The sequence below is a fragment of the Aythya ferina genome (assembly GCF_964211825.1).
Source record: "Aythya ferina genome assembly, chromosome: 11".
NCBI classification, from domain to species: domain Eukaryota; kingdom Metazoa; phylum Chordata; class Aves; order Anseriformes; family Anatidae; genus Aythya; species Aythya ferina.
The window spans coordinates 10,132,338-10,160,052 of record NC_140307.1 but is presented as its reverse complement, the minus strand read 5'-3'; the positions used below and the strand labels follow the sequence as shown (position 1 = coordinate 10,160,052).

The following is a 27,715-nucleotide window of genomic DNA, read 5'->3' as shown; positions in this document are numbered from 1 at the left end:
ATTGCCATCACTTTTTCACATCTGCACTGAGGTCTCAACTAGTTAATGCCTTGAGCAACAGAAATTAGGGCTTGAATCTAGGCCACCAATAATATTTTTGCTTCCTGAGAAGCAATGCTGAAAAATATAACTGCACTAACTCTTGGAAAAATACCTATGACAACTGAACAGGACAAACTGAAGTGAGTATCAAGTGCTGTATTACAAACCAGACAAAAGGAAAAGTACTTGGCTTGGCTAAGAACAAAATCAGCTTTATATATGGGCCCCAACACACTCACAAACGCGACAGGAAGCAGAAATGCAACAGGGAAGAGGGCACAGTGGCTGTCTACCCAAGGACTAATAACTTCCTAGCTGAATAGGACTCATCTTCTGATTGACAAGGATGATGAATGTGACTGTGCCTGGCTCAGATTACATAAAAATGGCAGCACAATACACTGACAGCACCCCATTTGTCTTCATACCTTTAGTGCTTCGGAAGAAAAGATGCAGAATGTTAGCTGAAGTAGTCTGAGAAAGGTAAAATCTCTGAAGCAGAAGCTGGCAAAGAGATTAAGCAGAACACGTTGACAAGACACAGAGGGAACTGAAAGACTAAATTGGTCACTTTTGTAGACAATCATCACCAAAGACGAATGTACCTCAGAGACTGCACTTGCCTACCTACCTCCTACCTCAGTCAGGGTCTGAAGTCCTGGTAAAGTGTAATACGTTGTTTTAATATAGGATAAAATATCACACATGGTATCAGCTTCCTGGGAATTATTTATAATGCCTGTTGCAGCATCCATCTCATACAGCTTATTAAAGCAGGATTCCTCAATCTTTGGATTGCTGTTTCCCAGTCATAATAAACAGAAAGTTGGAGAATAGGATAAAAACAAACGAACAACAACAACAACAACATACCCAATAACCAACCAAACACGAACACTTATTTTTTGCTTGTTCTGCCTTAATTCTTCTGCAGGACATGGTACCCCTCTGCTGGGCAAGAACAGATGTAACGCCAAGGAGCTACAAACCAGAACTGACAGACCAGTAAATGGAAACTGGCCCATATGGGCTGAAAGTGGTAAGGGAAGACGAGTGAGGCAATGTGTAGCTGGCAACAAGCCTGAGAACACAGGGAGTCACACAGGGAGTCCAGATACAAAACAAAGCAAATACCAGTCACAATTCAGACTTAGTTCCCTAAACGCTGTCCAAAATACAGCTTAACATTTTTGTAAAATCTGTGAAAACGAGTCACCTTGAAGTCTAAATAAAATTGTTGCAATATTTAGGATATCAGGAAGAAGAAAGAATTTGGTAAAATGAGATTTCTGATCATGAAAAAAGGATTTGTGAGCTATAAAATCTGCACCATGTGATGCTGGTAATGGAATTTAGCCCTAACTTTTGCATCCATAACTTTTTTTTTTTTTTTTTTTTTACTTTAGGCATTAAATATATATACGTATGTAAACATAAGTAATTGTAAAACATGACAATCATAGTAAAGATAAGAAATTCGGGCATTAGTAGTGACTGTACTAAGAAGTAAATTCCTACCAGAGACCTCTGAAGAATACTAAGAAGAAAAGTCAAATCTTCTTATTACCCGTGAGACTAGGAAATAATTGCCCATTTTCTATGGGTTGGGATAGTAAACATTTTTAAACCAAGGAATGATCACAAAAAAAGTCATGTTTAAAAATAACATTCTAGTATGTGACATCAAGGAAACCATGTTTCTGTTAAAAATATAAACACAAAGCAAAGTTTGATAATATTTTTTTGCCCCTTTTATTAAAAACAGTCATTACATTTGACATACATTTGGCACAGCTTCTATCATTGTATCTCTGATTTTCAGGCAACCAATTGCAGGCTATCACAAAGTGACACTAGGAACGCCATTGCTGAGTTTGGGGTCAGAGCTACAAACTTCAGATTTTGCTTCATTTATGCTGTTGATTCTGTTTTTAGTTTGTCTGTGTGATGATCAAGAACAGCATATTGCCTTCAAATACATTCATATTAGATGTACATATGTGAACATGGTGTAGAACTGTACCCTATACCCGCCACTAGATATTGAAGAGAACACTCTTCTAGGTTTTGCTGTCCAGAATGATTTATAATTTTGCACTACATTTCTTGTCACATTGTCCCAATGCCTTTGAAGCCTATCACTCCAAGCCTTTTGCTTGGTGAACCAAAGTTTGTTGCATTCAGAAACAATTTTCTTAAACAACTTTTTAGAGTCCATGAAAGATGACAAATCTTACTGACAGGAAACTCTCCAAAGGGGAAAAAGCCTGTGGTAGTAACAGAAGCTGATACAGAGCTTCAGTAAAGACAAGTTTTTCTAAGCAAACCTACACACACACACAAATGCTTCAACTATACAGCAGCTATATTAACACAGGGAGAGGGAGGACAGTGGAGATTATCTTCTCCTAGCCATTATCCAAATTCTAAAAAGGACTAGATTTACATAAGAAAAACCATCAGTCCATTTACCAAGACACATTACATTGTTCCATTTGCTGCTTGTGTTTTAGGTCACGTGGAAGCTTCTTTTTTCAGTTTTTCTAATATCTCATCTGGTGTCACCGATACCAAAATCTTCACCACTTTATCACGGGATTTACCACCCTGGTTCAGACACACAAAAAAATTATCTTGCAGAGAATCACCGCTACACACACATTGCCAAAAAGCTCATTGTGATGCCAATACATCAGGTATTGAAAAATTATACGGGTATTGTTGAAAAATAATTCTTAAGAGTATAGGTATGCAGAGTTAACAGCAGTAAGACGTGGTTCATCAGTGTCCTTTCTAGTTATTTTAAAAGTGGAAAGCAATGCCTCATCTACTCTGCTTTTAAAATTGGATAGAGCTCCCAGAGCATGCCCTGAATTTTTGCCCTTTTTATAGGCTAGAATAAAAAGTAAGGTATGTTTCCATAATTCAGCTGTATCATCTAGAAGAAAGACTGCAACTGCATTTGCGTTTTATTTTTTTAAAGGTTACTGTATATAGTTGATAGATGTAGACTTTTAAATCTTCCTTCAACACTGTTTCCCACAAACCATTAGTTACTCTTAAGCTGAATTCCCAAGTTGATAATAGCAACAAAATGAAAATAAATTGCATTGTATATAACCTGTAAAATACTCAGATTAGTATGGCAGTTATTTTAAATATTGTTGACTTGTTTTTGTATTACTGACAAAATTGCTATTTTACATAGGAACTGGCAAATTTGCAATTTCATTTCATTTTGCCTGAAGCTACAACTTTGCCCGTATTCAGTAAAAATGTGAGAAACAAATATGTTGTATTTTAATCTGCAGCCTGACAAAAATCTTTAAAGATCCAAAAGGACATCCTGAATAAGGAAAATGTCTTAACAGTGCTATACAGAAATATGGCATGAATTTTAAAATTAAAAATAGATTTTTGAAGCAGACTAGCCAGCTGATGATGAAAATCAAGCCCCTTGGGTAGAAATATTACCATATTTCCAAAACCCTGTTTTATACTGGATTGTTTCCCACTTAGTTTAGTTTTCGTGGCGTTATCGCTTATCATAAAACAAGTAGCACATAAGAGAGAGCAAATAGTACAAAAATCACTCGGTGTGTACACCCAGCAGATCAGGATGGGAAATCCAAGTCACAGATAAAATACTGACTTTACCACAGTGCTTCACTGAGAACAAACAGTGGTTTGTGAAAAACAACACTAGCATGCAATTATTTGGACATTGTAGGTCAGATCAACTGAGTCAAGAAGGTCAGGCAACACTGGCCCCTTTTATGCTCAACTCTGCTTAGCACTTAGGAGAATAAACTAGTTAAACCTAAACATCTCTTTAAGACAGGAGAGTGTTATTGTAAAATGTTGATTGAATTAAGGAGTTTGCCCAGGAGTCAAGAAAACATGAACCAAGCCTTAGCATCTCTACCTTTCATCAAAGCAGTGCTCAATTCATTGATTGTATTCCATTTATAACCACTATCTTTTAACAGACTTTTACAGCTACATTAAAGAAGCACAGAAAAATAAAGAGCACAGTTTTTCATTGTGCTTACAAACTGTAAATTAACATGGTTGGAAAGACTGACATATGAGTTCAATGCGTTAATAAAACAAATTATTTATTCAGTGCAATGAATAATACAAACAGTTTCCACATGCCAAGTCAACACACACAAGTTCTATTAGTACAAAGAAACTGTTAAGGCCCAGATAGAATGGATGTGTTTACAGATGCTTTTACTTATATGCAACAGTTACTTTTCAGAAAATTTTTACTCAAATACAGAAGTACCTTCAAAAACTGAATGAAAAGTTATTAATAAAATGCACATTTTTCTGCAAAGCACAAATTATGTGTATTGAATTTGAAATGAAAACAAAAGTATCTTTAAGGGTCACAGAAAACATGAACTTCATAAACTTTTGGAAATATATCATGATAAGAAGTACTCTGACTATGTACTCAAGCTGTGGTTCTTCTTGTGTTAGGTTTTCCTCAATGAATCATTCTATTAACTCAAACACTTTTCAAGTGTCTTTTGGACTAAACTTGGAGAGTATCTCCAATGACTAACTCAGTGAATAACAATTCAAGATCTTGAATTTAAAGTGCAGTAAGAGAAGACTGAAATAAAGAAGAAAAAAAACAAGTACCTTTTCTAAAATAACTTCACTCTTCTTCACTTCTAGCACCTTAGAGAGGTAGCGACACAGCTCTGCATTTGCCTCCCCTTCTGACGGAGGCGCAGCAATAGCTACACCTACTGCCTCAGCTGTCACATCTAGAACAGATATTTTAAAGAGTTTATGCTCAGAATATTCAAAACGTCTTGTTATCATTTCCTAAAAATGAATGCTTATGCTTCCAAAAGCATTTCATTTTACAACCAAATGACCTCCTAGATCAGGAGGTAACTCTTAGATCAGCAGGTAACTCAGTATTTTTATACTTCACTAATTCCCTTAAGTTAACTGTTAGCCAGTGCGAATAACGATAACCTTCCAGCACAAAGAACAGCAAAGCCTTTAGACCCGTATCATTGAACAGCTAATGAATTATTGGCTTTTACACTCTAGTAGTTGGAGCACTATGGTAATGTGCTCTGTATTGCCCATTCTTCTGCTGTTGTACTCCGGCTCTCCAGCTTGGCTCTGTGCAGCATAATACAAATCGTATTACCCCCAATATGCAAAAAAAAAAAAAAAAAAAGCATGACCAATAGGCTGGCCCCAAGATCTTTGCTATCATCAAGTTTTCTCTGGCTCAAGCGGCAGCACATCTAAGTGTGCTAATCCGTGCTCAGATTTTACTGACCCCATGTAAAACTCAGCCAATAGATCAGTGTTTCTTGGATGTAACAACTGAAACGTGATATTTGCATTCGCTTCTTGTCTGCTCTAGCTTTTAGATTTATGTTTGTAAACAGTAACTATTGTGGCCTAAAACTGCTTTTAGTTTTAATCCCTGTTGAAACAGGGAGAGCTCAGCATCGCTCTTCTCAGAGGGGGAAGGCCCTCAGCAGGGAGTACGCCCCTGTGTCAGGCTCACACCTACCAATGTAAAAACCTGCTCTAGCTTGTCCAGAGTTGTAGCAAGGGAACAGATTTTGCACGCTCCATCTTTTACAGCAGGAGGAAACCTCCACAAGCCCTTGGGATCCAAGCAGCTGGCCTAAAACTGAAGCGCTGCGCCCGCGTGCTTGAAGGAAAGCCCACAGAACCACTCAGGCTGGACGAGGCCCTCAAGGCCAGCTGGGTCGCTGTCCCTCCTTTCACAAATAAAATAAAACCAGAGGTGTGTTGGGCATTCACAGCGTGAGCACGGGGGGGTGGGGGGGGGGACGAGGGCTCCTCCGGACTGTTGCCGCGCCCCACAGCGGCAGGATGGCGGTTACAGGGTTACACGGTTACGGGGTTACACGGCCCCACACCGCCTGAGCCCACAGAGCCCCCCCGGGCTCCCCCTGCCGAGCCCGCCCCGCTCCCCGCCCGCCGCCCACCTGTGACGGCGCTGCAGCGCGCGCCGGGCTTGGCGCGAACCGTCACCCTCACGCCGCCCTCAGCCGCCACCACCGGCCCCGCGGCCGCCACCACCGGCCCCGCGGGCTCCTTCGCGGCTCCTCGGCTCTGAAAGAGAGAAACGCGCCGTCAGCACCGGCACCGGCCTGGCCCGGCCCCGCCGCCCTGCACGCACCTTCCCCGGCATGGCCCCGCCGCGCCGCCGTACCGCCGCCAGCAGCGGGCGGAAGGCGCTAGGGCCCCGCATGGCTCCGCGCTGCCCTTCCGCCAGCACCGCCCGGCCCCGCCCGCAGCTCCACAGGCGCCGCCCCCGGCCCCACAGGGCCTGGCCCCAATGGGAAATTTCTAGGAAAGTCCCAGGAAATAGGAAAAATGAGCTGGGGGTGGGTCTGTCCCCGCTTCTCACCCCAAAATCGTTCTCCAAGCAGTGCTCTCGTACACCCTCAGGGAGGGTACAGAGTTCTGCACGGGAAGAAGTGTAAAACGACACCGACTGCATCCCATTACCAGAGGCAGAATGAGTGGCACACACACGGCCCTGAGCTCATACTAATTCTTTAGTATTGGGTTATCCAGTCAAAATAGCATCATTACAAGTCCTGTACTCCCGTTTTCACATTATACATTTTCTTACAGGCACATATGTATATACAGTGGCTATGTCCATAACCGGTTCTGTGTTCCAAAACAGCCCTTCTAAATTAAGAGATTCGGGAAAGATCCATTTATTGCAGAGTTAGACTTCATCTTTCTTTGCTGCAGCTGCTGTCTGGAGTGTTAAGTCCATTAATTCTCCATGGCTCATCCAAAACGTCTAGATGATACTAATACGAATCCAGCTTTGCTGATGTACTTCCAAAACAAAATAATATACATACATAGCAGTAATTCGTGTCCTTAGGGTCATTCCAAGGTTATTTTGGAGAAGTGCAAGCTGGTAGTAGAGCAGCAGAGTTACTTTTTAGGACAAGTTGGGGAAAATGTACATGTGAAGCTCATAACTAGTACAGATTTTCCAGTTCAAGAAATGAATTCTACTAGGTGAGAAATAAAGGGTTCAAAATACAAAGCCATTAATCACAACATACTATTTAAAACAATCTTTTCAATATACAGAGTACTTATTCCACTTGATGCTTCATTAAGAGGAAAAGCTAAATTACATTCTGCTAACAATGACGCAGAGAAAATAGCTTTCCCGGTACCTCTCAAACAAGTTAGTTTTGTTTTAACACATTCATGTCATTTCACAGAATTGTCTTACTGTCACCAACAGTGAGCTAAAGTCCAATGATACACTGACACATCCAAGACGATTGTGTGAAATTATGTATAAAATATTATTTCTGGTATCTGTCCATCTTCTATTGATGTCCCATTGTTGTTACCCGGCGAACTATAAAAGACAAAGCACGTTTTGCTAGCAGTAGGAGATTCGTGGATCACCTTCTTCAATCCTTTTGTTCCATAGTGGGAATCAGGACCCTGAAAAACACCAGAAGACATTAGCAACTGAATGAAAATGTGCAGCAAGACCCATAAAATTTTGAAGTTCAAACACTATTTAATTATTTTAACAGTAAAAACAAACAAACAAACAAACAAAAATCTGTATTTATTTATACACTTTCCCATCAGAAATTAGACAAAAGACAAACCCTTGGATGAAAACAGCTTTTTCTTCTATACTGTTGAGCATTCTTACTTTTAACGTTGCACAAGCTGTGTAGCAAACTGTTGGCAGAATCTCTATAGGTTCTTTGAACATGACTCTGAATGTACTGGCAGTTCCATCGCAACTAAATCCAGTATCATTTTGTCCCAGTGTTTGATTCTTCTCATAATCAATTATCTGCATAAAGACACGAAAAACATATCTTTAGATTTATGAGCTTGAGAAAGATTCTTACTGTACACACATTGGAGTATTACAAGCGAAACACTTGCCTACTCCACCCAGTTTAATTGCAACAATAGTGCAGTTTCAGAATTGAGATAAGTGCAATTTCCTAACAATACTGTGAGGGCTGACCCTGCGGTGTGGTGAACCATGGCTTTTGCATTTTCGCACAGGCTGTCCAATCTGTGCACTAAACTCAGCCCACAGCACTGCTCCAACCAGGTTATAGCTTTGCCTGAGAGGAGATGAATAGCTCAAACCTTCAGCTTTTGACCTTAATAAACTACGTATGATCCTATACTTAGATTTGCTGATCTTTGTACACCTACACAGCCCCCATGAGGGAAGCACATGAGGCTGGACCCACATGCTTCACAGGCTGTGGATCATTTAGAAAACAAGTTTTTACAGATAACGTGAACAGTCAATGATATATTCTTAGAAGAAAACAAAAACTTGTGCTTCGATGTTTTATACAATTTATTTCTATTTCACATTCAGTATAAAAATTACACTCAGACCACATATTTCTTTTGCCTTCAGTTTTAGTGGCAAATAGGAATCTTTAGCTGAGATGTCAGAAATAGCACGTATCATACTTCTCATTTTGGATAGCAATTTCTGATCCACACTGCTGAACATCTCCTGCAGAAGTAGGATACCACAGCTTTAGAGGAACACAAATACTGCTCATGATTACTCCACTAACAACAATCCTAACAATTTTATTAAATTGCTATATAATGTTATTACTGCACCAATGAGAGCATACTTTGCCTCAAACAGGGCTTCAATTTTTTTTCCAGTCACAATCAAAAGAAATACTAACAATTCTAATGTTGAAGGCATATGCCCCTTTAACATAGTAATGTATATTGCAAATACATTGCTTACTATTTTAAGGTGAGTATAAAATATTTTTTTTTTTTCCTGAAGCTCTGCTAGTATTGTATGCACTTTCAAAATGAAAGGTGCAGAGACAACTTAAATGGCTGCCTACAAGGACAAAATTTCGGGCTCATCAGGAACTGGAGATAGTTTCAGAGTAAAGAAAATCCGTAGAGGATGGGTGGCCTTCATCTGAACCATGAAGGTGCATTAGCCTGTCAGTTTGGATCAGGAGTGTTTCTCAAGTGAGTCTCTTGATCATTCCTACTTAACATGCTTTGGTTTGCCTTGCAAGAACTAAATTCTTTTCAGATGAAATAAATCCAGCAAATATATTGAGGGACCACACAAAATGCTTTCATCTGCTAATAGGAATTTAGTGTAAGGGAATCAAACAAGAGTTAATGAAAAGTAAAAATCCCCCAGTAAGTATAGTGTGGTACTGATGACCTAGCAGCTAAATTTTTCGTTCCGAAGATCCACCTGAGTGCACTATACTACTCATTTACACAGATGTATAGTTTGAGAAAAACAAATTGATAAAGTTTCAAATCAAGGGATTTGCAAGTGAGTTTTTAAACTGAGGAATGTGGAAAAGCCAACAAATTCCTTCAAAATCTCAACCCCGATAAACTCTCTTTGGAACATCATAAAAGGAAAGATTTTTTTTTCCCCCTGCAGAAGACAGGCACAAAATTCCTATACTTAAGTACACAATGGTCAGAGAACAGTAATCATCAAATGGGAAACAGAAGACAAATAAACTGCCCTTTAAATAGGATGCCAAGAAAAAAAAACTGGAACAGCATTTCCAACACATGCTAGAAGTCTACAAAATAAAATGGGGACATCTGTCCCCAAATGAAGTCACGGATTCTTTCCCAAAACATTCCACATACCTAGTAAATCAACGTGATATTGATTTAACGTGATGTTGATGAAGTAGCGGGTTATGAAATACACAGCACCGAGTAACTGTGTCAGCCACAGATTGTTAATACCTTGCTAGAAAGCTTAGAAACAAATCAAAACTAAACTCAATAAGAGAATTCAAATGGACCGAAATTCCATACTTAAAAAGGGAAAGATACAGTGATGGATCAATATTACTAGAAGACAATCCTAATCACACATGCTAACAGAGATCAGACAGGCTACAGGAGCAGGAAATACAATTTTAGTGGTGTCTTCAGTTACCCTCTCAGACTAGGCAAGTGTCATATCAGGACACGAAGCAGGGGTGACATTTTTAGATACTATCACTGACCATTTCATGAGATTGCTAACCAATTGCTCAGTAGGAAGAAACGCAACCCTTGATTTGGTACTGAGTGATTAGTAGGATCAGATTCACAATTTCATAATGGAAACACTATGTAACACTGTCTATAATATATTTAGAGTCAGCGTTCCTACATGAACAACAAAAGCAAATCCACCACAGCTGTGCTAAACATCAAAAAGAAAAATGGGGAAGTTTGTTCAAAAGAAGCTAAAATAAACAATTAAGAAAATCAAATCCTTTTACGTAGCATACTACTAAAAGACATCACACTCCTCAGTACAGTACTGGTACACATCACCTATTAGAAAGGCTTGAGAAAAGGGAAGAAAGCTGGCATGACTAAACTGCACAGGGCTATTACTGTAAACATAAAAAAGGGCATCCTTACAGGAATTCAAGGTTACACTGGACAAGTGTTAGGGAGTTACTAAACAGAGAGACCAAATCAGTCTCAGGAAAAGCCTGTTCTGAAAAGGATCGAAGGACAAGAGACTAGAGTGGATAGGAAGAAAAGTTTCGTATTGTACTTACTTTTCCCTAGTCATCTGCTTATGACACTGTTGGATATAAAATACAGCTTAGATTCCTGCCTATCAGACTGCTATCCTATTTAGATATACAGCAAACCTTTTGTATTAAGCACAGTTTCTGCATAAGCCTATTTCAACAGAATATACTGTACCTGGATATTGACTTGATAGTCTGTAGGTCCATGAATAGATCCATATAATCCAAATCCCACTATTGAAATTCTTCTGTTAACTGTGAATCTAGTAAAACACAAGCCAAGAAAGGAATTGAAACAACTGTGATGAGTGTGTTACCTTCTTCCCAGTCAAGGAAGAAAAAGAATCCCATCGAAGAGTGCAAAACCAAACTGAAAATGACATTGCATTAATATTTTTCAATAGTGTTTTCTATTTAGATTTCAATAGTAAAAATGTCTTTTTTTTTATTATTATTTTAATCAGTTTTATAGCATAAAGCTTTGTGAATCCACTGAATCGTATATAAATACATATATATAATATTAAGGATTTCTAAATGAAAAATGACCAGATTCTTGATCTGTTTTTATTTTAGAGATATTCAATATCCTTTGTAACTTAAAACTGGATATGTAGCGAATACCCCACCCCTCTAGAAAGTACCCAGGCCTTTTGAACTTTGTTCTTTGCTCCTTTATATTTCATCAGTGCAACAGCCTAAGTCACTTTATAAAAGGAAAAGATTAGATGTGCCCAAACGGTACCAGCTAGTCTGTTACTGTATCTTATGCCAAAAATTGGAAGTTGAATAATATGACTGCCTTTCTTCCCACACTTCTCTGTTTCCCCTTCAAATAGTTTCCAAAGCCATACCTAATCCGATCACTTGTTCCACTGTAGCCCCAGCGACTCTCCACTTGCTGGAACCTGTTAATGCTGCATTCTTTTCCTCTAAGGCAACATCTTGGTCGGTCAATGTAATCTACTTTTGGCTTAGGATTGACAGTAAAATGCAGAAAGAGATTTACTACTTCCCGATCTGACAAGATTCCAGACTGAGCAGGGCCTATGAAAAGAAAAAACTTCCAAGATAATTCTAAAACTTAATTCAACTGTCATATTTAAACCACGTGCATTAGCACACCAAGGATGGCAATAACATTTTCCAATGGCCAGACCATGTTCTGCAGGATATTTGCTTTCATTAAGACTGAATCACAATGTTTATTAGTACAGTATTAATAATAACAGGATAGTGTGTTAAGGATCTCAGCACTCACAGATGAGCAGTGCAGAACTATTGTGCAGAACTAGTAGGACAAAGAACCCCAGAACTCACCTGCTGCAAACTCTTCAATAGTCATTAATGGAAAACGAATTAAGGAAAGAGCTCTTCCAAGGACTTTCTGTTTGTTTCCAAATGTCACAGGCAGTTGTTGTCTTTGACATTCAGCTTCTGCCCAACGAACAACAGCTCCAAAGAGTCTACTTTCTCGAATACTAAGGGTATCTCTTTCTAGAACTGCACACAATGTGTCTGTTATGTGAAAAAATATTAACAGATTTGAATCAATATTAATCCAAAACAATTCTACACATTTTAAATAAGCTTAAAACATTAAACAAATAAACACTCAGAACTTTTATAATACCACAAAACGTGTCTTATGACTAGAGAAGTCTCCCAATAGTGTGCAGGTGTCCAAGCTAAAAAATAAATAAAATAAAATAAAATAAAATAAAAAATAAAAAATAAAATAAAAATAAAAATAAAATAATACTTCCTCTTTCTGCCACGATGACAGCATATAAACTTTTTTCTTGATTCCTAAGAGTGTGGCTATAGACAATCTATATATTAATGGTCCTATATATAGGATATATAGGGGTGTGTGTGTGTGTATATATATATGTATAATGTATGTACGTATATGTATATATATATATACTACATAAGCTATGTAGTGACAACCAATAAATACCCTAAAGAATTTCCATGGCTATGGCAAGATCAAAGCTGGCAGTGATCAAGTACAGTGCTGAATGTACAATACCACTCCAGTTATTCATGACAACACAGTCACGTTCTCAGCCGAGTATCCACCTGCCAATCTCAACCAACTGTAGACACAAGAAGCAGCAGTACACACAAAACCAGTTTAAACATACATGAAAGTGATCTTAAACATTGACGCATTTGCCTCCCACAAAGTTTTAAGGTGGAACACAGGATGTCAGGCAAGCTACTCTCACTTGCATTTTACAAAAGCAACTTCTCCTGTATTTCTAACATGTTCTGACATTTTAGGAAGAGCATATGCAAAAAGTCTCTACTGATTATTTAAGGTTTAGTTTGCTCAACTCTCAGTTTAGCATAGAACATGAGCTGTAAAAAAAAAAAAAAAAAAAAAAAAAAAAAAAAAAAGTGTTTTTTCACATTCTGAATCTTCTGTCTTCAGAATTTTTTACATGCCCTGAATTTGAGCGAGGCGTGTTTGCTGTCATAGAAAAGTCACAAGTCAAAACAGATTGAGATTTATCGAGAGTGGAGATTAATGTTCACAGTTTGGGTCTAAACTCACTGAACACAAGTTAACAATGACTTTACAATTTCTTTAAGCAGCTGGAATACCTTTCTTCAGTCTGAGTTTGGGATACAATCTAGCTGATCTGGAGTAAAATCGTAGACATATATAGTAACAATCAAGTTTAAGTAACCAAACATAACAACTGCTGGCTTTTGGTAAAGGAAAAAGTATAGAAAGCAGAATTACCAGGAGAATTCTAAGCTAGTTTATATTTAAAAAACAAAGAAAAAAAACATTCTACACATTGTACCTGATTTGTGCAACCCTGAAGAGAGAGAAGTATCACACAGCAATAAAACAGTATGATTCCCTTTGGAAGTCTAACACTTAGGACACAAGAAGGAACTTACCTATATCAATATCAGTAAAGCCTTCTGCACTTATTGCATCCATGGTACTTTTGTCTATTGTGTCGAGACACAGACTAGCAAGCTGAGGTTCGTCAAACAGACGAGCCTGAGAAAGTAAAGTAGTATAGCTTTGGTTACTGCGCTGTTGCAAGCATCAAGCTGCTAAACCCCTAATTCTAAGAAGCAAGTATTTTTTAACTCAATGTAAGTCTAAATTAAAATAGGCTGATTTGTCTAAGTATGCCTGGTGTTTATACCTTCTAGAGCACTTACATTCTCAAAGGAGAATATAATTGAGGAGAATGCACTGCATACAAGGTTTCCTTCATGCTTATAATTTTAGTTTTGAAAATATAACTTTAAAAAGTACATATCAAATCTACTATAGTGAACTATCTCATAAAGACAAACAAAAAAACAATTAGGATATTCACTGTAGAATACACAGGTCTCATCTGAAATGTCCCAGTACACTGTGTATTAAAAAAAATTCCTCTGCATTACCAATAAAAGCCAAGACAAGTCTGTAAAAATGCTAACAAAGCAATAAGGTATTTTCAGACATAAATTAAATGATGCGACGGCAGCCCCCCTGTGAAGTAATATTATTTGGTTATTCCCATCCAACTACCAATTTTCATGGTAAACCAAAACTAAACTTAAATTCACCTACCTGAGTAAGCAGCATAAAGGCATTATCTGCTCGGAGGTGCTTCGTCAGAAAATCCACACAATGTGCTTCCAGGGCTGGGACTGCATACTTCTTAGCTGTGTAAAGAGTAGTCATGACTGTTTCTGGACCGATTTGAACTTCATCTGAATAAAGAAACCTAGAAATCAATACACAGATAGATATAATAAAAACATATCTTGAAGTGCCGTCAAGCACAACATAATCTCTTTACATTTACAAAGCAGGTAAAAGATTTGCACTGCAAACATGTAACAGTTCACCATGTAGCATTTTTACAAATTAATAAACTAACTAAAGGGTTGAAGAAAGACTATTACATTAACCTAATGGCATACATTTGTTTTAAATACACATTACTCCCTAAGACTGATCTGGCTGTGCTAGTTATACATAGCTACCAAACTGTAAACAACAGCTGAGCTGCAGAATTGCTTAGCGTATTAATGCACGCTCTTTTCATTCACTACTAAAAGCTGTATTCCTAAGTATCAATACACAACCCTCTATGGGTGTATTACTGATTTTAATTTACTGAAAGTGCATACTAGCTTCTTCACAATAAGGAGAAGAGCGTCAAGGACTTCTACTGTGATAACATCTTGTGTGACAGTCACCATTCTCCAGCATTCAGAGGAGAGGAAAGGGAGTAATATTCTAACAGATGACCTTGACTCTATTCCTGCTGCAGACTGACATAGGAAAAAAAACCTGGCTTCTCTCCACTGCTTGAGGTTATATGATTGCTTGAGATTTCAGCATAAAGCAGTGAACCAAACCATAAAAGTCTCCACCAAAACCAGGAAAAAAAAAATCTCTTTCCTGAGCAGCTGTTACTTGAAACCAGACAAGATAAGATTTATTTTGAGGTTCTGCATGGAAAAGATGACTTTTTTAAAAAAACACTTTTCTTTCAGATGACATTGAAGATAATCTTATCGTTATTTCACCAGGTTTTCAGATAATAATCAAGATTATTCTGTCATTTACAGAAATATATCTGTACTACACAAACACGTTCCCCCCCCGCAACACACACAGCTGATTAAATATAATAAACCAGGGCACATTTGCAAATGCAGGAATTGTACAGGGAAGGACAAATCTTTTAAATTTCTTAGTATTTTTTGTTTGGACCTCCTGGAAATGAATGGCAAACAACACATTGAGAAGGAAGGCATGATTAGAAGGGTTTTTAACATAATAATAACAATCAGTTTGTATTTAACAGAAGAAACTTGTGAAAGGAACAGACTCAAACTTGCCTGCAACATTGGGAGACCTAAGTAATGGGAAGATGGAATAATAGTTTCAGATAAAATTATTCACTGTTTTTGTTTCTTGTAAGAAAACCCTAATTCTTAGTAATTGCTAACTCTTCAGTTGTATATCAGTATGAATGAATATTTATAACAACCTACAACTGAATTCACTGCCACTTACAGGTATGTGTTTATCATTACAATAATCTAATCCATTCAAATGGCCAACTTTCACATAATTTAGGAAATCTGAACAAGGCTCCAGATTAATCCTTTAAACTGAATTTACATCAAAGCTTTTTGAAAGGAGTTTATCTGAACGCTGAACTTGTCAGTACAAGTTTCATACAGCTCATGTAGAACTGATTTATGAAAGCCATAAACTATTAGTTGATGAAAATGATAGGCTTTTTTTGCCAGCCACAATCACTGACAAATGTAAGAAACTAAGATGTAGTAGGTACAGTTTTCAACATGCAGTTCTGTATACCAAATTGACAATTAGCTCATGAAAGCACAGAATAGCACATTATGATTTTGGTTTTAACATTTTTAAAAGTCCTTTTTAAAATGTCCTAAAATTCCTTGTATGATTTTAGAGAGCTTGGAGGCAAAGATGTCATAAGTGTCAAAAATTAAGAGGCTGTTAAAGAGTGCCATTACCACATACAGACACTACAAGGTTTTACTAAATCCTACCCCCCAAAAAAATAAAATAAAATTCACCAAGTTGTTTTTGGAACACAACCTTGATTTTATTTCGTAGATGTGTCCAACCTGTGGCCAACAAACAGACTGGTTCACTTCGTACACTTTATAAGAATCAGGGCGCAGTTCCAAACTGTACTTTTCTCTGATGCTTCTTTGCTCAGCTTTGTAGGTTTTTTTTCCCCCCCATATGATCAAAAATCAATTACATGGCCAAAATTTTTCATTTGTGTGACTTCTGTTAGCTGCAGGATGCTTTTTCATTCCATGAAGGACATACCTGAGGCTCTCTGCTACGATCCCTTCCCTGCTGCACGCCTGGACGTACATTAAGAGACACTCCCCAGCTGCGCGCATGTCAATGACAAAAGTGAGGGGACTTCCAACGGTTAAAGCTCTGGCAACTAAACGTTACCCAGCACCAAGTCCATCACCTAGACTTCATGATGCACCAGGGAAGGGTGTGAGAACGCATAGCAACAGGACATGTGATACAGTTACATACTTTTAAACTGAGTAAACTCCTGATAAGGAGTATCCAAGTATATTAAGAATGTCACATAGTCAGGTGTGTTTGCGCATTCAGTATTCCAAGTTTTTGATAACATCAGTATTCTCAAAGCCAACCGATAGTCTTTTGCAAGTACTAAAAAGTGTGAATTTGCAAAGCTGAAAGGTAGCTGTAAGCGCTACAAAAATCGTAATAAAGTGCATTGTTCTAGGACGTTGTATAATCCTGTTTCCCTTTAGCATATGGACGGACGGTCATGATGCATTCACCTACTCATAAAAGAGGAACTCTAGGTGTGTCTTCTCTCTAAAAATCCCTCTGCTCCTGTGCCAGGAGCTCTGTCTCTGTGCTGCCTCTCCCACTTGTGGCACGCCTGAACTAGCACTCCTTTGTGTTCACACCACTGCTCTGCCTCCACTCAGCCCAGTGGGGCTCATGATCACTTCTCCTCCTCCCTCCTCTCAAGACTTACAGAAAATAACCTGCACTTTAGATACTGACCAGTTGTGCCGCCATCCAGGATGGCAGATGGCTGCATAGACCATTTTTAGTGACCCAAACAAAGAATTTTCCAAGTGACTACTTCAGCATTCATTTTGCCTAAGTATTCAAGTTTTACACGACTTCTTTACTCTCAGGTTAGCACTTCTTTATCCCCTAGTCCCAGCATCTTCCCAACAGCTGAAGTATTTTCACCACTCTAAAAAACACAGGAGTCTTCTTCCAGTTGGTCATGATTAACCCTCTATTTACTGCTTGCCAAAGTCCTCAGCAAAGACATTTGGAAAATGAACTGCTAAATTAGTGTCACGTTGTCACTTTCCTTTATACTATGACAAAGGACAAGTTAAATTATTTTAAAATGTATGTGAACGGAAACAAACAAAAATAATCTGCCTACAAACCCAAATCTACACCACAGTACCCTAGTACGAGTCCACTTCAATGTCCTGGATCACTGCAATTCAATCTGTGCAGGTCAAACCATACAGGGGGAAAAAAAAAAAAAGTTTATCAATTGTGAATTAGAGAAAGCAGATTCAAACTTTGGCACTCACATTACTTCACTTCTTAGGGATTTATCCGACAAATTACTGAAGCAGTCAGCTGCTTTAAAAAAAGCTTCTATGGCTCATGTTTGAAAACTCTTCAGGCAAAAGGAATACTGGGTGGCAAGCCAAAACACACATCAGTCATTTCTACGTCTTTGAGCTCAGCCAATTATTTTCTACGAACGTTCTTGCTCCTTGCCCAGTCAGTTCTCAGTCTCCCTTTTTGCCATCTTTACAATCAAGATTTTAGCCAACAGACAAGAACTACCTAAATTTCTCAAGGGGAAGGAAAAAAAGAAAAGGAAACCCTAGAATTTATTACTGAAATTAAGCAGTACTATCAATTAAAGATTCAGTTCATTATTTTTAAATAACTTAACTCAAAAAAAATCAGTATTTTAGAGGCTGATCATAAAATAGAAGCAATTGTAGCCATTTTAAAAGAGGATATGAATATATCCAAAAGAAAAATTGAAAGAGAGAGATGTCACATCAAATTTGTGACTATCTGGTGTTTAAAATGTTCACTATCTAGCTCCTTTTTTCTTCCCCATAAATCTAATTCAATCCACAATCTATTTCGTAACACAACACTAACACTGAGGAACATTTACATCACAGGACAGGGAGACACCACTCTATTTCATTGGATGTGGAATGAATTTAAGAGAATCTGAACTTTTTTCATCACAAACATCTCTGCCTTTGGCTTTACACTATAAGAAGCATTGGTCAATAGATCTTTAAGAAACATAACTACAGATAGAACAGAACAAAAGACATATGTAAACAAAACCAGAAATTAGCTGTGAAATGTTAAGTAATTAGCAAATTATCCTTAAAAGTTTTTGCATCAATTTGATGTTTCTTTTATCCTGATGTTCATTTGTTAGGAATATAAATGTCTCAATTCTATTCCTAGCTATTACACTTCAAACTGGTCTTTGCAAAGATTAAAGAAGTGCCCAATAAAATACAACCATCATTACCTGACCAATTTACTAATGACAGATAAGAGGCCAATAATGCAAGGTGAAAGTCATGAAAAAAACAAACAGGGTGTCTTATAGTTGAGGGACCTTAAATCTGTGTATAAGAGCATGGAAGAAGTCTGGTACTAGTCTGTACTAAAGAAATTCTCTTTAGATATGTTTCTAACAAGGTGTTGCAACTTATACCATTATAAGCTCGGTGTACACATATCAGGGTTTGATTCTGAAGAGGGAGCTTGAAGGGATGCTACCAGATCCAAGGAAGGCAGCAGGCGTGCAGGTTACCTACTCCTGACGTAGGGAGGTAGTGACAGAAAAATAACAATACAGGACTGTTTTGAGGCCTTGTAATTGGAACAAGTTCACTCTAAATACATATCTATAATATAGGAGAAAGTTCTAAAAAGCTGCCAACTATTTCATACATACATCAAACCTGACACACTTCAGTTCAGTCTGGTGATATTTAGACCAGATACAGGTATAATCAATTTACTTAAGCAAGTGCCCTGGCCCTTACGTACCAGCAGCTCTACAGACACAAGGTGGCTTTTGTTTGCTTTGCTTACTTCTACAATTTTCAAACACCACCCTTCTCACCCTCCTGCTTCTGCATTTGTATATTTAATCCAAACAAACTTCTCTCATCATAACCATTTTTCATTGCCTGGTGTTTTTTCTGTATCTGTATACAGACACACGTCTCATTCATTTGCTATTAACCTTTGTAACAATTTTTGCTTGAAAGACACTTCCCAGCATGCTACACAAGCACTTCACCTTACATTTTTACCACTCCCTGTTTGCTGAGAAACCAGAAAATACAGTTTATTTGCTAAAGAGCCACACAGAGAGTTGCTGCTGTGTACTTTTTATAGCAAAATCAGTTGCTGTAGCTCCCGTTTCCATGATTACTAAAAGGACTCCCTGATTCTTCTCAGCCTCCAAACAAAAAGAAATTGTTAAGATTTGGGCCCTTATTGCATAACAGAAAGCTCTAAAACACTACAAATTCCCTTCCAGGCAATGACACTTGTCTTCAAAATGTTCATTACAGATATCTGTTCAATACATTTTATAGATGTTATGCCTAGCAGAGGAGTTTCTTGTGAAAAAAATCTTAAGATTAAATAGATATTAGACATCAGTAGCCCATTTTGCATATGTTTTCCCCACCACTGCGCTCGTGGTTTCCCCTGGGTGGTTTGCGTGTAAGCTGTGAGCTAACTGCATGCTGCTGCGCTCTCCACCCCAAATATCTGAAATGTGTGCCTGCAATAGGCATTTCTCTGGTGAAGGGACACAGTTCGCTACCACTGCTGAAAAAGACGAGAGAACTGCAAGACGAGTAAGTTGTCAAAGTAAATTATCAAATGAAATTAAAAGCCCAGTACAGCCTCGGTTCCTTCTCAGCCATCAGTAGGTGGATGGGCAGTTGCGACACTCTGGGATTGCTGAACCACCAATTCCCATCACCTTCATTAAAAGACGAAACCAAAAAGCCAAATCAGCCCCTCCCCGTCCCATCCTGAGGGGCCACTGGACCCCAAACCAGGCTGGGAAGGGATGCGCAGGGAAGCGGCACGGAGCAGGACGCCGTGACCTTGGGTGCAGCCCCCGGCTGCCGGGCGGCCCCTCGGCACCTCGGGGGGGAGGACAAACGGGATGGGGCTCAGGGCACCGACCCCCGGCAGCGCACGAGGCTGAGGGGACGGAGCTGACAGGGGGGGAGCCGCCGTGTGGGGGCCACCCCCACCCCACACCTCACACCCCCATCGCCCACCCCCGTCCCGACCTGAGCAGCGCCAGGAAGGCGGCGGGCTCCACGTCGGGCAGCTCGATCTCGGCCGAGGTGGTGGCCATGCCGCCGTTGAACATCGCGTCGAAGACGGCGCTGCCGGCCGCCAGCACGAAGCGGTGGGCGGGGATGCGCTGCTGGCCGGGCCCGGGAGGAGCCCCCCCGGCGCCGCCGCCGCCCCCCGATCCGCCGCGGGGGCCGCCCTTGCCCACCACGAAGTGCACGTCGCTCAGCAGCTCGTTGGAGAAGAGGAAGGCGAAGCGCTCCCGCAGCGAGCCCTTGGTGGCCTGCCAGTTGTACAGCGGCTCCCGCTGCAGCACCGCGCCGCTCTCTGGGGAGGCGGTGGGAACGGTGGGGGCGGCGGAGGGGGCCGAAGCTGCGGCAGCGGCGGCACCGGGAGCGGCGGGAGGCGCCTCCCCGGGAGCCCCCGCACCGCCGCCACCGGCGGCCGCCATCGCCGCCCTGAGGGGGCCGCGCCGCGCCGGGCCGGGCGCTCAGGCAGCCCCGCCGCGCATGCGCCCCGCGCAGGCTCCCTGTGGGGCCGTGGGTGTCCGCTGGCCGTGCGGGTGGCTGAGGGGAGCAGGGCACAGCCCGCCGGTTCCTTCTGGCACTTTGTCACTTCTGTCACTTTTTGTCACTTTTTGTCACTTGTCTGAGGGAGTGCGGTGTCCCCGCGTGCAGTGGGAATGCAGTTCCAGTGGGGAGAGCCGGCCTAGGCCGTAAAAAGGCAAAAGGCGGCTGTGCAGTCATGGAAATTTATTTCTGTGTGTGGCTGAGTAAAAGTTAACGGCTCTCCGGTTAAAGCTTGTGAAAGGCAAATTAATTTTTACAACACCTGATTCCTTATAATAAAACTCAACACATATATGGATGCCCCTTTAAACTATTTCTGAGATAACTTGAGAATATGAATGACTGTTGCTATGTGCACCTTAAAATTTTTACACAAAGTGGTCTATTTAAAGTGTGCCTTCATGTCTGACATTTTAAACTTCCGAGGAGGTTTCCAAAGCAAAACTTACTAATAGTGAATGTAGTAGACAGCACATTTTTTTCTGTCTAAATCAGCGGCCATCAAATTCAACATCCTTGGGCCAGGGACTGGTCGTCTGAGGTCACTAAGTTGGTGAATTAATTCGGCAAATACTGAAAAAAAAAAATGATCTATTTTATTTTATTTTTTACTTTACTACGTTAGTGGCTTCTGGAAAGGGAGGAAAAGGTTTGCGTTGTCACAGTCCTGTCAAACCGGGCACGGTCAGCTGGAAAGTAAGGCGGATCCTTTTGCCATCTGCTGGAGCTCTGCTGTAAATGCAGCACGATGTAAATCACGGAGCTGAGGGCTGTTTATCAGAGCTCCTGGCTTGTCAGCATTTATGGAAGCGTGTGGCTAAAAGAGGAATATAATATGTCACCGCTCTGCGTTTAGGTTTATAATTAGGACAAAACTGAGACCGAGCAAATGTGGTCTGTTTCGCAGAACAAATTTTAGAGAACCTTAAGCAAGATGGAAGCAATTTCAGCGGGGCAAAGGGCACAAGAAGATATAGTATACCAACCATAAAGCAGCAAGCAGCTTTGCACACAGGCTATATTTAAAAGTAAAGTCATGCTGCTGACTTGGGAGAACGAAGCTAGCACCTCTGCACTTTCCTGGTCCCAAGGTGGACAAAGGGAGGAAAGGGGGAGAAACCCAAATTTCCTCTGCTAGGTTAGGGACTGGAAGCTCAGGAAGCTGAGATGTACCGCAGCTTGCTGCTTTGCTGTCTCATACCATTTCCATTCTGGGGAACCCCAAAGGATCATCTTGAGAATCCATTTTAGGGGGAGTTTTTAAAAAATGAAAGGAATCACTTGTCACTCAAAACGGGCAAAGGAAAAAAAAAAAAAAAAAAGGAAAATGGTGACAACATGGACAGAAAAAAAATATTTTCTGGGAGTATATATATATATATATATATATTGTTATGGGATGATCTGGACATTAATGAGTTTCCTGCATTGTTGTCTTTCTCCTTTTACCTTTCTGTGATCACTGACAAGTTAGCTTGTCAACTGAGAGCCAACAGACACAACTGTCCTGCTTATACAGAACTGTGAAAATGCACACATGCTGTCATTAACACACCAGAGAATGTTAACAAGGCTGGAAGAGGGCTGAGGAAAAAAGGGGGAAAGGTAGGCCAATAAATTAAAAGAACAGTGGCTGGGGCAGACAGAATACGTAAGATCTTCAATCATAGAAAGAAAAAGCTATGCAAGAAAAAAAAAAAAAAAAGAGAGAGAGAAAGACCCATGAAACAGCCTGAGAAAGAAAGTTGAGAGTGAAAATGAGGAAAAGAACAACAATAAAAATAGTATGAAAGAAATCCAGTGTCTAAAAACAAAAACAATAAACAAACATGAAAAGAGACAAAGGAAAGGAGAAATGTGACCTTGATACCCATCAGATTTGTTCAGCTAAAAGCTAAAGGGACTAATTCAAACAGTTTTGGAAGTGAGAGCTAAGAGAATATTAAATAACAAATTTCCCTTGAAAAGTTTTTTTTTTTTTCTTTCCTTCATGTAGCCTATAAGCCTCAGACATTTGTTTCACCTTGTAATTTTCATGCTATTTTCCTTTAAAAAAATCGTCTGGCTTTTCTTTGGCATTATCAGTAGGTAGATCATAGCCATTTTTAAATATGATGTCACAGGATTGTATTCACTGGTCCAAATCAGAAATAATGCACAATGCTTTTCCCCAAAGGGTTTACATATGAAAGTTGCTAAAATGCTGCCCCATTTTATTTTATTTTATTTTATTTTTTGCCTTCTTATTATGCTCTGTTTTTATCTAGGAAATATTGTATAAATTAATACAGAGAGAAAAAAAATAACATAAGCAGTTGCAAATTGGCCCAAGCAGAACTTTTTGTTTGATCTCATGTAACAGAATGGCTACAAATCAAGGGCTGCAGACAAAAGTTCAACAGTATTATATTATATACTGCGAAGGTTGTCTTGATCACTGGCCAGCAAAACAGAAGGTCAGGGAGTGTCCACGCTTTTGAGCAACACACTTCCAAGGTCTACGTAATGGCCTGAGATAGTTCAGGCTGTGTCTTTTTGCTATGGAAATTCATAGAGCTTCCTAAATTATGGTCTTCCTTTACCCATCATCAGGAAGGTAGAAGAGAGACTGGATTTACATACACTGTAGAAGAACTGGAGAATTTGGTGATCAAACTGCGGGGATTTCTGAGATACTTGTGATGCCAGGGATGTCCCAGAGACACAGGAATGCCTGCCCAGAGGCCCTGTCCTTCCCTGCCAGTTAAACCCAGCCAGTTCTGTGAGAGCCATCAGCAGGGTTTGGGTTACAAAGCATATTGTTTTCAATCATTTGTTCCTGAGATTATTTAAATTCTCCTCCCTTTCCTTTGTTTCCCCACATGAACTCAGCTTTGTGTATGTTCTAAGTCCTTGTTATGATCTGAGTTTTTGAGCTGGCACATATTTTTACAGGGATTAGTAATTGTTCTCATAAGCAGCTCGCATCCCTTCTCTACTTCATGAGGGAAGAGAATAATTCAGCGTAAATCATAGGTTTGTTTCTGATTAAACTTCCCGGTTGGGACCATTTGACAACTTTTCCTTTCTGTGCTCAGTTAGATTCTTAAAAGTTGTTACCATGCCAGTGCTGTGGATGCCACACATACATAGTTCCATTCCCATAACTGAATCACTATTAGCTTTAAAATTATTCAAATGTGTAAATTTGTAGCAACAATGCCTTCAAATAATAACAATGAAGTTATCTCTGGACCCATGCAAGCACAGAAAACAAAATCTGAGTCTTACATCTGAGGACCACTAAAGGTCAGGGAATTTTTTTCAATAATTCTTTTCCCTATCATTTCTCCAAGTACTTCTTTTATGTGAGCATTTAAATGTGCATTTTCTGCTGTGCTGCTTAGTTGTCCTGGAGCATTAAGGTTTTAATGTACCTTGTTTCCCCAGTTATATTGATATACTCCTCCAGTTTTTAGTGATAATACTCATAATTTCTACCTAATCTCTGTTAATATATTGTAATTGTTGCTTGTAGTGCATCATTGCTATAAACATTCCCGCTAATAAATATAGTCCTGGAAATATTTTCAGAATCCTAACTGAAAGATGTGTATAAACATCTGGCACAAGCTGGCACAAACATTACATGGAAATTTTGCAACACCCCAGCTGCAGAGGCAGCCTTCATTCTGCACATCTTCATTCTACACATTTTCATTCTGCACATTTATACATTCCAAAGATATTCTACAAATAATATTCTTTACATCACTTATCTGAAAGTGATTTATGAAACCAATTAATTAAGCCTTAGAGGATTCTACTCACCACATATCTATTTTAAATAGCATTTCAAATACTGACATAGCTGGCTCTATGAAAACTATTATACTATGCCGTATTTTTAAAATATGTACGTATGTTCTGTTACTGCATAGCTGGGGAAGCAAATGAGGGAAAAATCTCTTATTACTAGTTATTAGCAACATATCTTTATGATTGAACAGTGAATGTTTTGTGAACCTATTTACTTTTCAGTCACTGATAAGTACATGCAGTCTGTTGAGGCACAGTAGCATTTCAGACAGCACACACAGCTCCTCCACTTCTAACAAGGTGTTTAGTTAGCACTTTGATTTCCACATGATTAACAAGATTCTTACTGAGAAGCCACACTCTTGCCACTTGCAGTTTAAGTCAAATAGCACAAGTGACATACATACTCCTTTTACTGTAATGCCTATTAAATTTATTCTGAAATATCTCTTTCCCTCTTAAGATTATTCATTGGTTAGTAAACAGCCTATAGCACAGAACGCAGCTCTATTTTGGGGGTACTGATACTGAATTTTGCAAATGAAATAAACACTGATCACTAACTCCTTCTTGCTTGCTTCTGTACTAGTGTGATTGCTGCTGGAGAATCCCCCAAATCCTCAGCAGATCATTAGCACGTGCCCTCCTGATCCCCAGTGCGTACTGTATGAACTACATTATATTGCCTCTGGTGCACCATGCACTCTGTGAATTACAACAGAAATTCAGAAATAGAATAGGTTGGATTTAAGGAGGTTGCAGTTATATGTGATCTAAGCTGCTCTCTCAGCAAATGAACACATGGAACAAAAGTCCCAAACATGAAGCTTTTAATTCATCTTCTAATTCATCTTTCAATTCATCTTTCATTTCATTTTTTCAATCCATCTTTTTCTGGACAATAGGCTACTGACTTCTGTCTTAAAAATGTAATTGCACTTACAGGAAGTATACTGTAAAGAATTTGTCAGCTTAGCTCGATAGAACTGAATGACACAAGTCGTTTTGTACCAGGATGGTATTTTGTAGCTGGCATCATAATGCAATGAAAGTTTGCTGCTTGGCAGAGCCATATGCGAACACATGAGCAATGCTTCCATGAGCTATAAATAGAGTCTCTTAATCCTTGCATTGATCTTCATGTGCTTGCTTAAGGTTCACCTACCTATATTTGTATAGATTATTTTAATTCCTTTGATTTAAAATAAAATCAGCTATGTCTCAATATAATGTTAAGCTCTACAATTTGTTCTGATTTAGGAGGCAGTTATTAAAGGTAAGAGCTGTTTCCCAGACTAAAAGTAGACACAAAGACCTAGTGGTCAGTTAGTCTCCTATTTTGAAGCTGACCATTAATAAATAAGCATATTTATGTCCTCCACAGTACTCTTTTGCTGGCACACTTACAAATGCCTTCTTAGTACTGACATCAAGACTGATCTACTGCCATTTAGTAGAGAGACTGAAGAGAAACATCTGTATTATAAATATAGACTATTGATCCAGCAATGGTCTAACAAAGAAGCTGACAAACACCAGCCCCAGTTTATGGCTTGTGAGTTGAGTCTCACCAGTCTGGTGGCCACACACGTGGCTCTGGTCTATTGCTGAGGACAGGATTACCAGTGAGGAATCCATCATGTGGCATAAGGCTGGTGATCTGAGAAAGAGTTGGGCTACCTATCTGAAAATGACCATTTGGACAAAAAACACGTAGTTTCTGACACAGGAATGTTATCGTGTGGTGAAGGATCATTGGTCTTGACACTGTGCTGCTGAAGAACTTGTCTTTCAGATGAAACACAAGACCAGAACCCTAGAAATCACATGGGACAATACATATGATTCTGTGACAACTTCTGCACGGGAAGGAGTCTATTTTTTCAAGTTTTTGTTAATCCATTTTGCTTTGCTATGCTTAGCTGCAGCTTAAGTGGGGTGTACTTGTTTTTCAATCTCAAACTGATATCTTATGTTGCTAAATAGTTGAATACTTGCATGAATTTCTACAAGCAGTGGCACACACATGCCTCATAAAGACGTTACCATTTATAAAATTCAGGAAAAATAAAGAAAAAATGCTTTTCCAGCAACAAAAAAAATGAATATAATTGATTATGTGACAGGAAGCTGAGAGGTTATGCTTATTCTGGTGACAGCAGCTTATCAGCACCACTTTCTAGTACACTGATTAGTAATTATGTTGTTAAAGACACCCTATACCTACCTTCATTTTTATATTGATCTTCTGGTACATGGGGTTTTACATACAGTTGAAATTCTTTTCCCTTCCTCCTCCACAAGAATACTTTAAGCTTTCAGGACATACACGTGTTGGAGGACTCCTGCTTTTAAACTGAAGGTTTAAGCTCAGTAAGATACTTTGCTCTTTGACTATATATTTTTTTTTTGACATAAAGCCAAGTTTTGAACTCTTTGCTGTTGGGGAAGTTGGTCAGTGGTTATGGGCTGCACTAACTGAACAAGTTTCTAGAACTGGTGTCTGATATACAAAATATCACACTACAATATACTCAGACTCAAAATCGCATTTTTTTCCCCTTTGAAAAGCTAAAATTCAGGGTCTCACACCTGACCCTCTGCTTGATGGAAAGTTTTTAGACACTGCTGTTGGAGGAAAAGGTCAGTTTTGTGGCTTTGAGTTGCTAGAGCTCCAAGAGAAACAAGAATGCTGGAGATGTTATTTTCTTTATAAAGACTGAAACAGAAGCCAGGGTACTTTGGCACAGAGAAGCAAAGTTGGAATGAGA

The 27,715-nt window shown here is 39.3% G+C and overlaps 2 protein-coding genes across 3 annotated transcripts; both read right to left on the bottom strand.

The window, feature by feature from the left end:
• Nucleotides 1–1,770: 1,770 nt before the first annotated feature.
• LOC311442643 (UPF0235 protein C15orf40 homolog) lies at nucleotides 1,771–6,590 on the bottom strand. Of its 2 annotated transcripts, none has more exons than XM_084532106.1 (4): nucleotides 6,467–6,590; nucleotides 6,042–6,168; nucleotides 4,696–4,823; nucleotides 1,771–2,649 (listed from the first exon to the last, which is right to left on the bottom strand). In XM_084532106.1, exons 1-4 carry the CDS (start codon nucleotides 6,557–6,559, stop codon nucleotides 2,557–2,559), a joined length of 441 nt encoding a protein of 146 aa, XP_084388232.1. In that variant the 5' UTR covers nucleotides 6,560–6,590; the 3' UTR covers nucleotides 1,771–2,556. The 2 variants fall into 2 exon arrangements, with proteins under 2 accessions (XP_084388232.1, XP_084388233.1); XM_084532107.1 differs by lacking the exon at nucleotides 6,467–6,590 and adding an exon at nucleotides 6,236–6,328.
• A 9-nt stretch (nucleotides 6,591–6,599) lies between these two features.
• BTBD1 (BTB domain containing 1) lies at nucleotides 6,600–21,057 on the bottom strand. Its single transcript, XM_084532096.1, has 8 exons — nucleotides 20,571–21,057; nucleotides 14,233–14,389; nucleotides 13,560–13,665; nucleotides 11,961–12,158; nucleotides 11,495–11,687; nucleotides 10,816–10,903; nucleotides 7,766–7,912; nucleotides 6,600–7,545 (listed from the first exon to the last, which is right to left on the bottom strand). The coding sequence occupies exons 1-8, from the start codon at nucleotides 21,026–21,028 to the stop codon at nucleotides 7,387–7,389; spliced, it is 1,506 nt and encodes a 501-aa protein (XP_084388222.1). The 5' UTR covers nucleotides 21,029–21,057; the 3' UTR covers nucleotides 6,600–7,386.
• Between the last annotated feature and the right edge of the window lie 6,658 nt (nucleotides 21,058–27,715).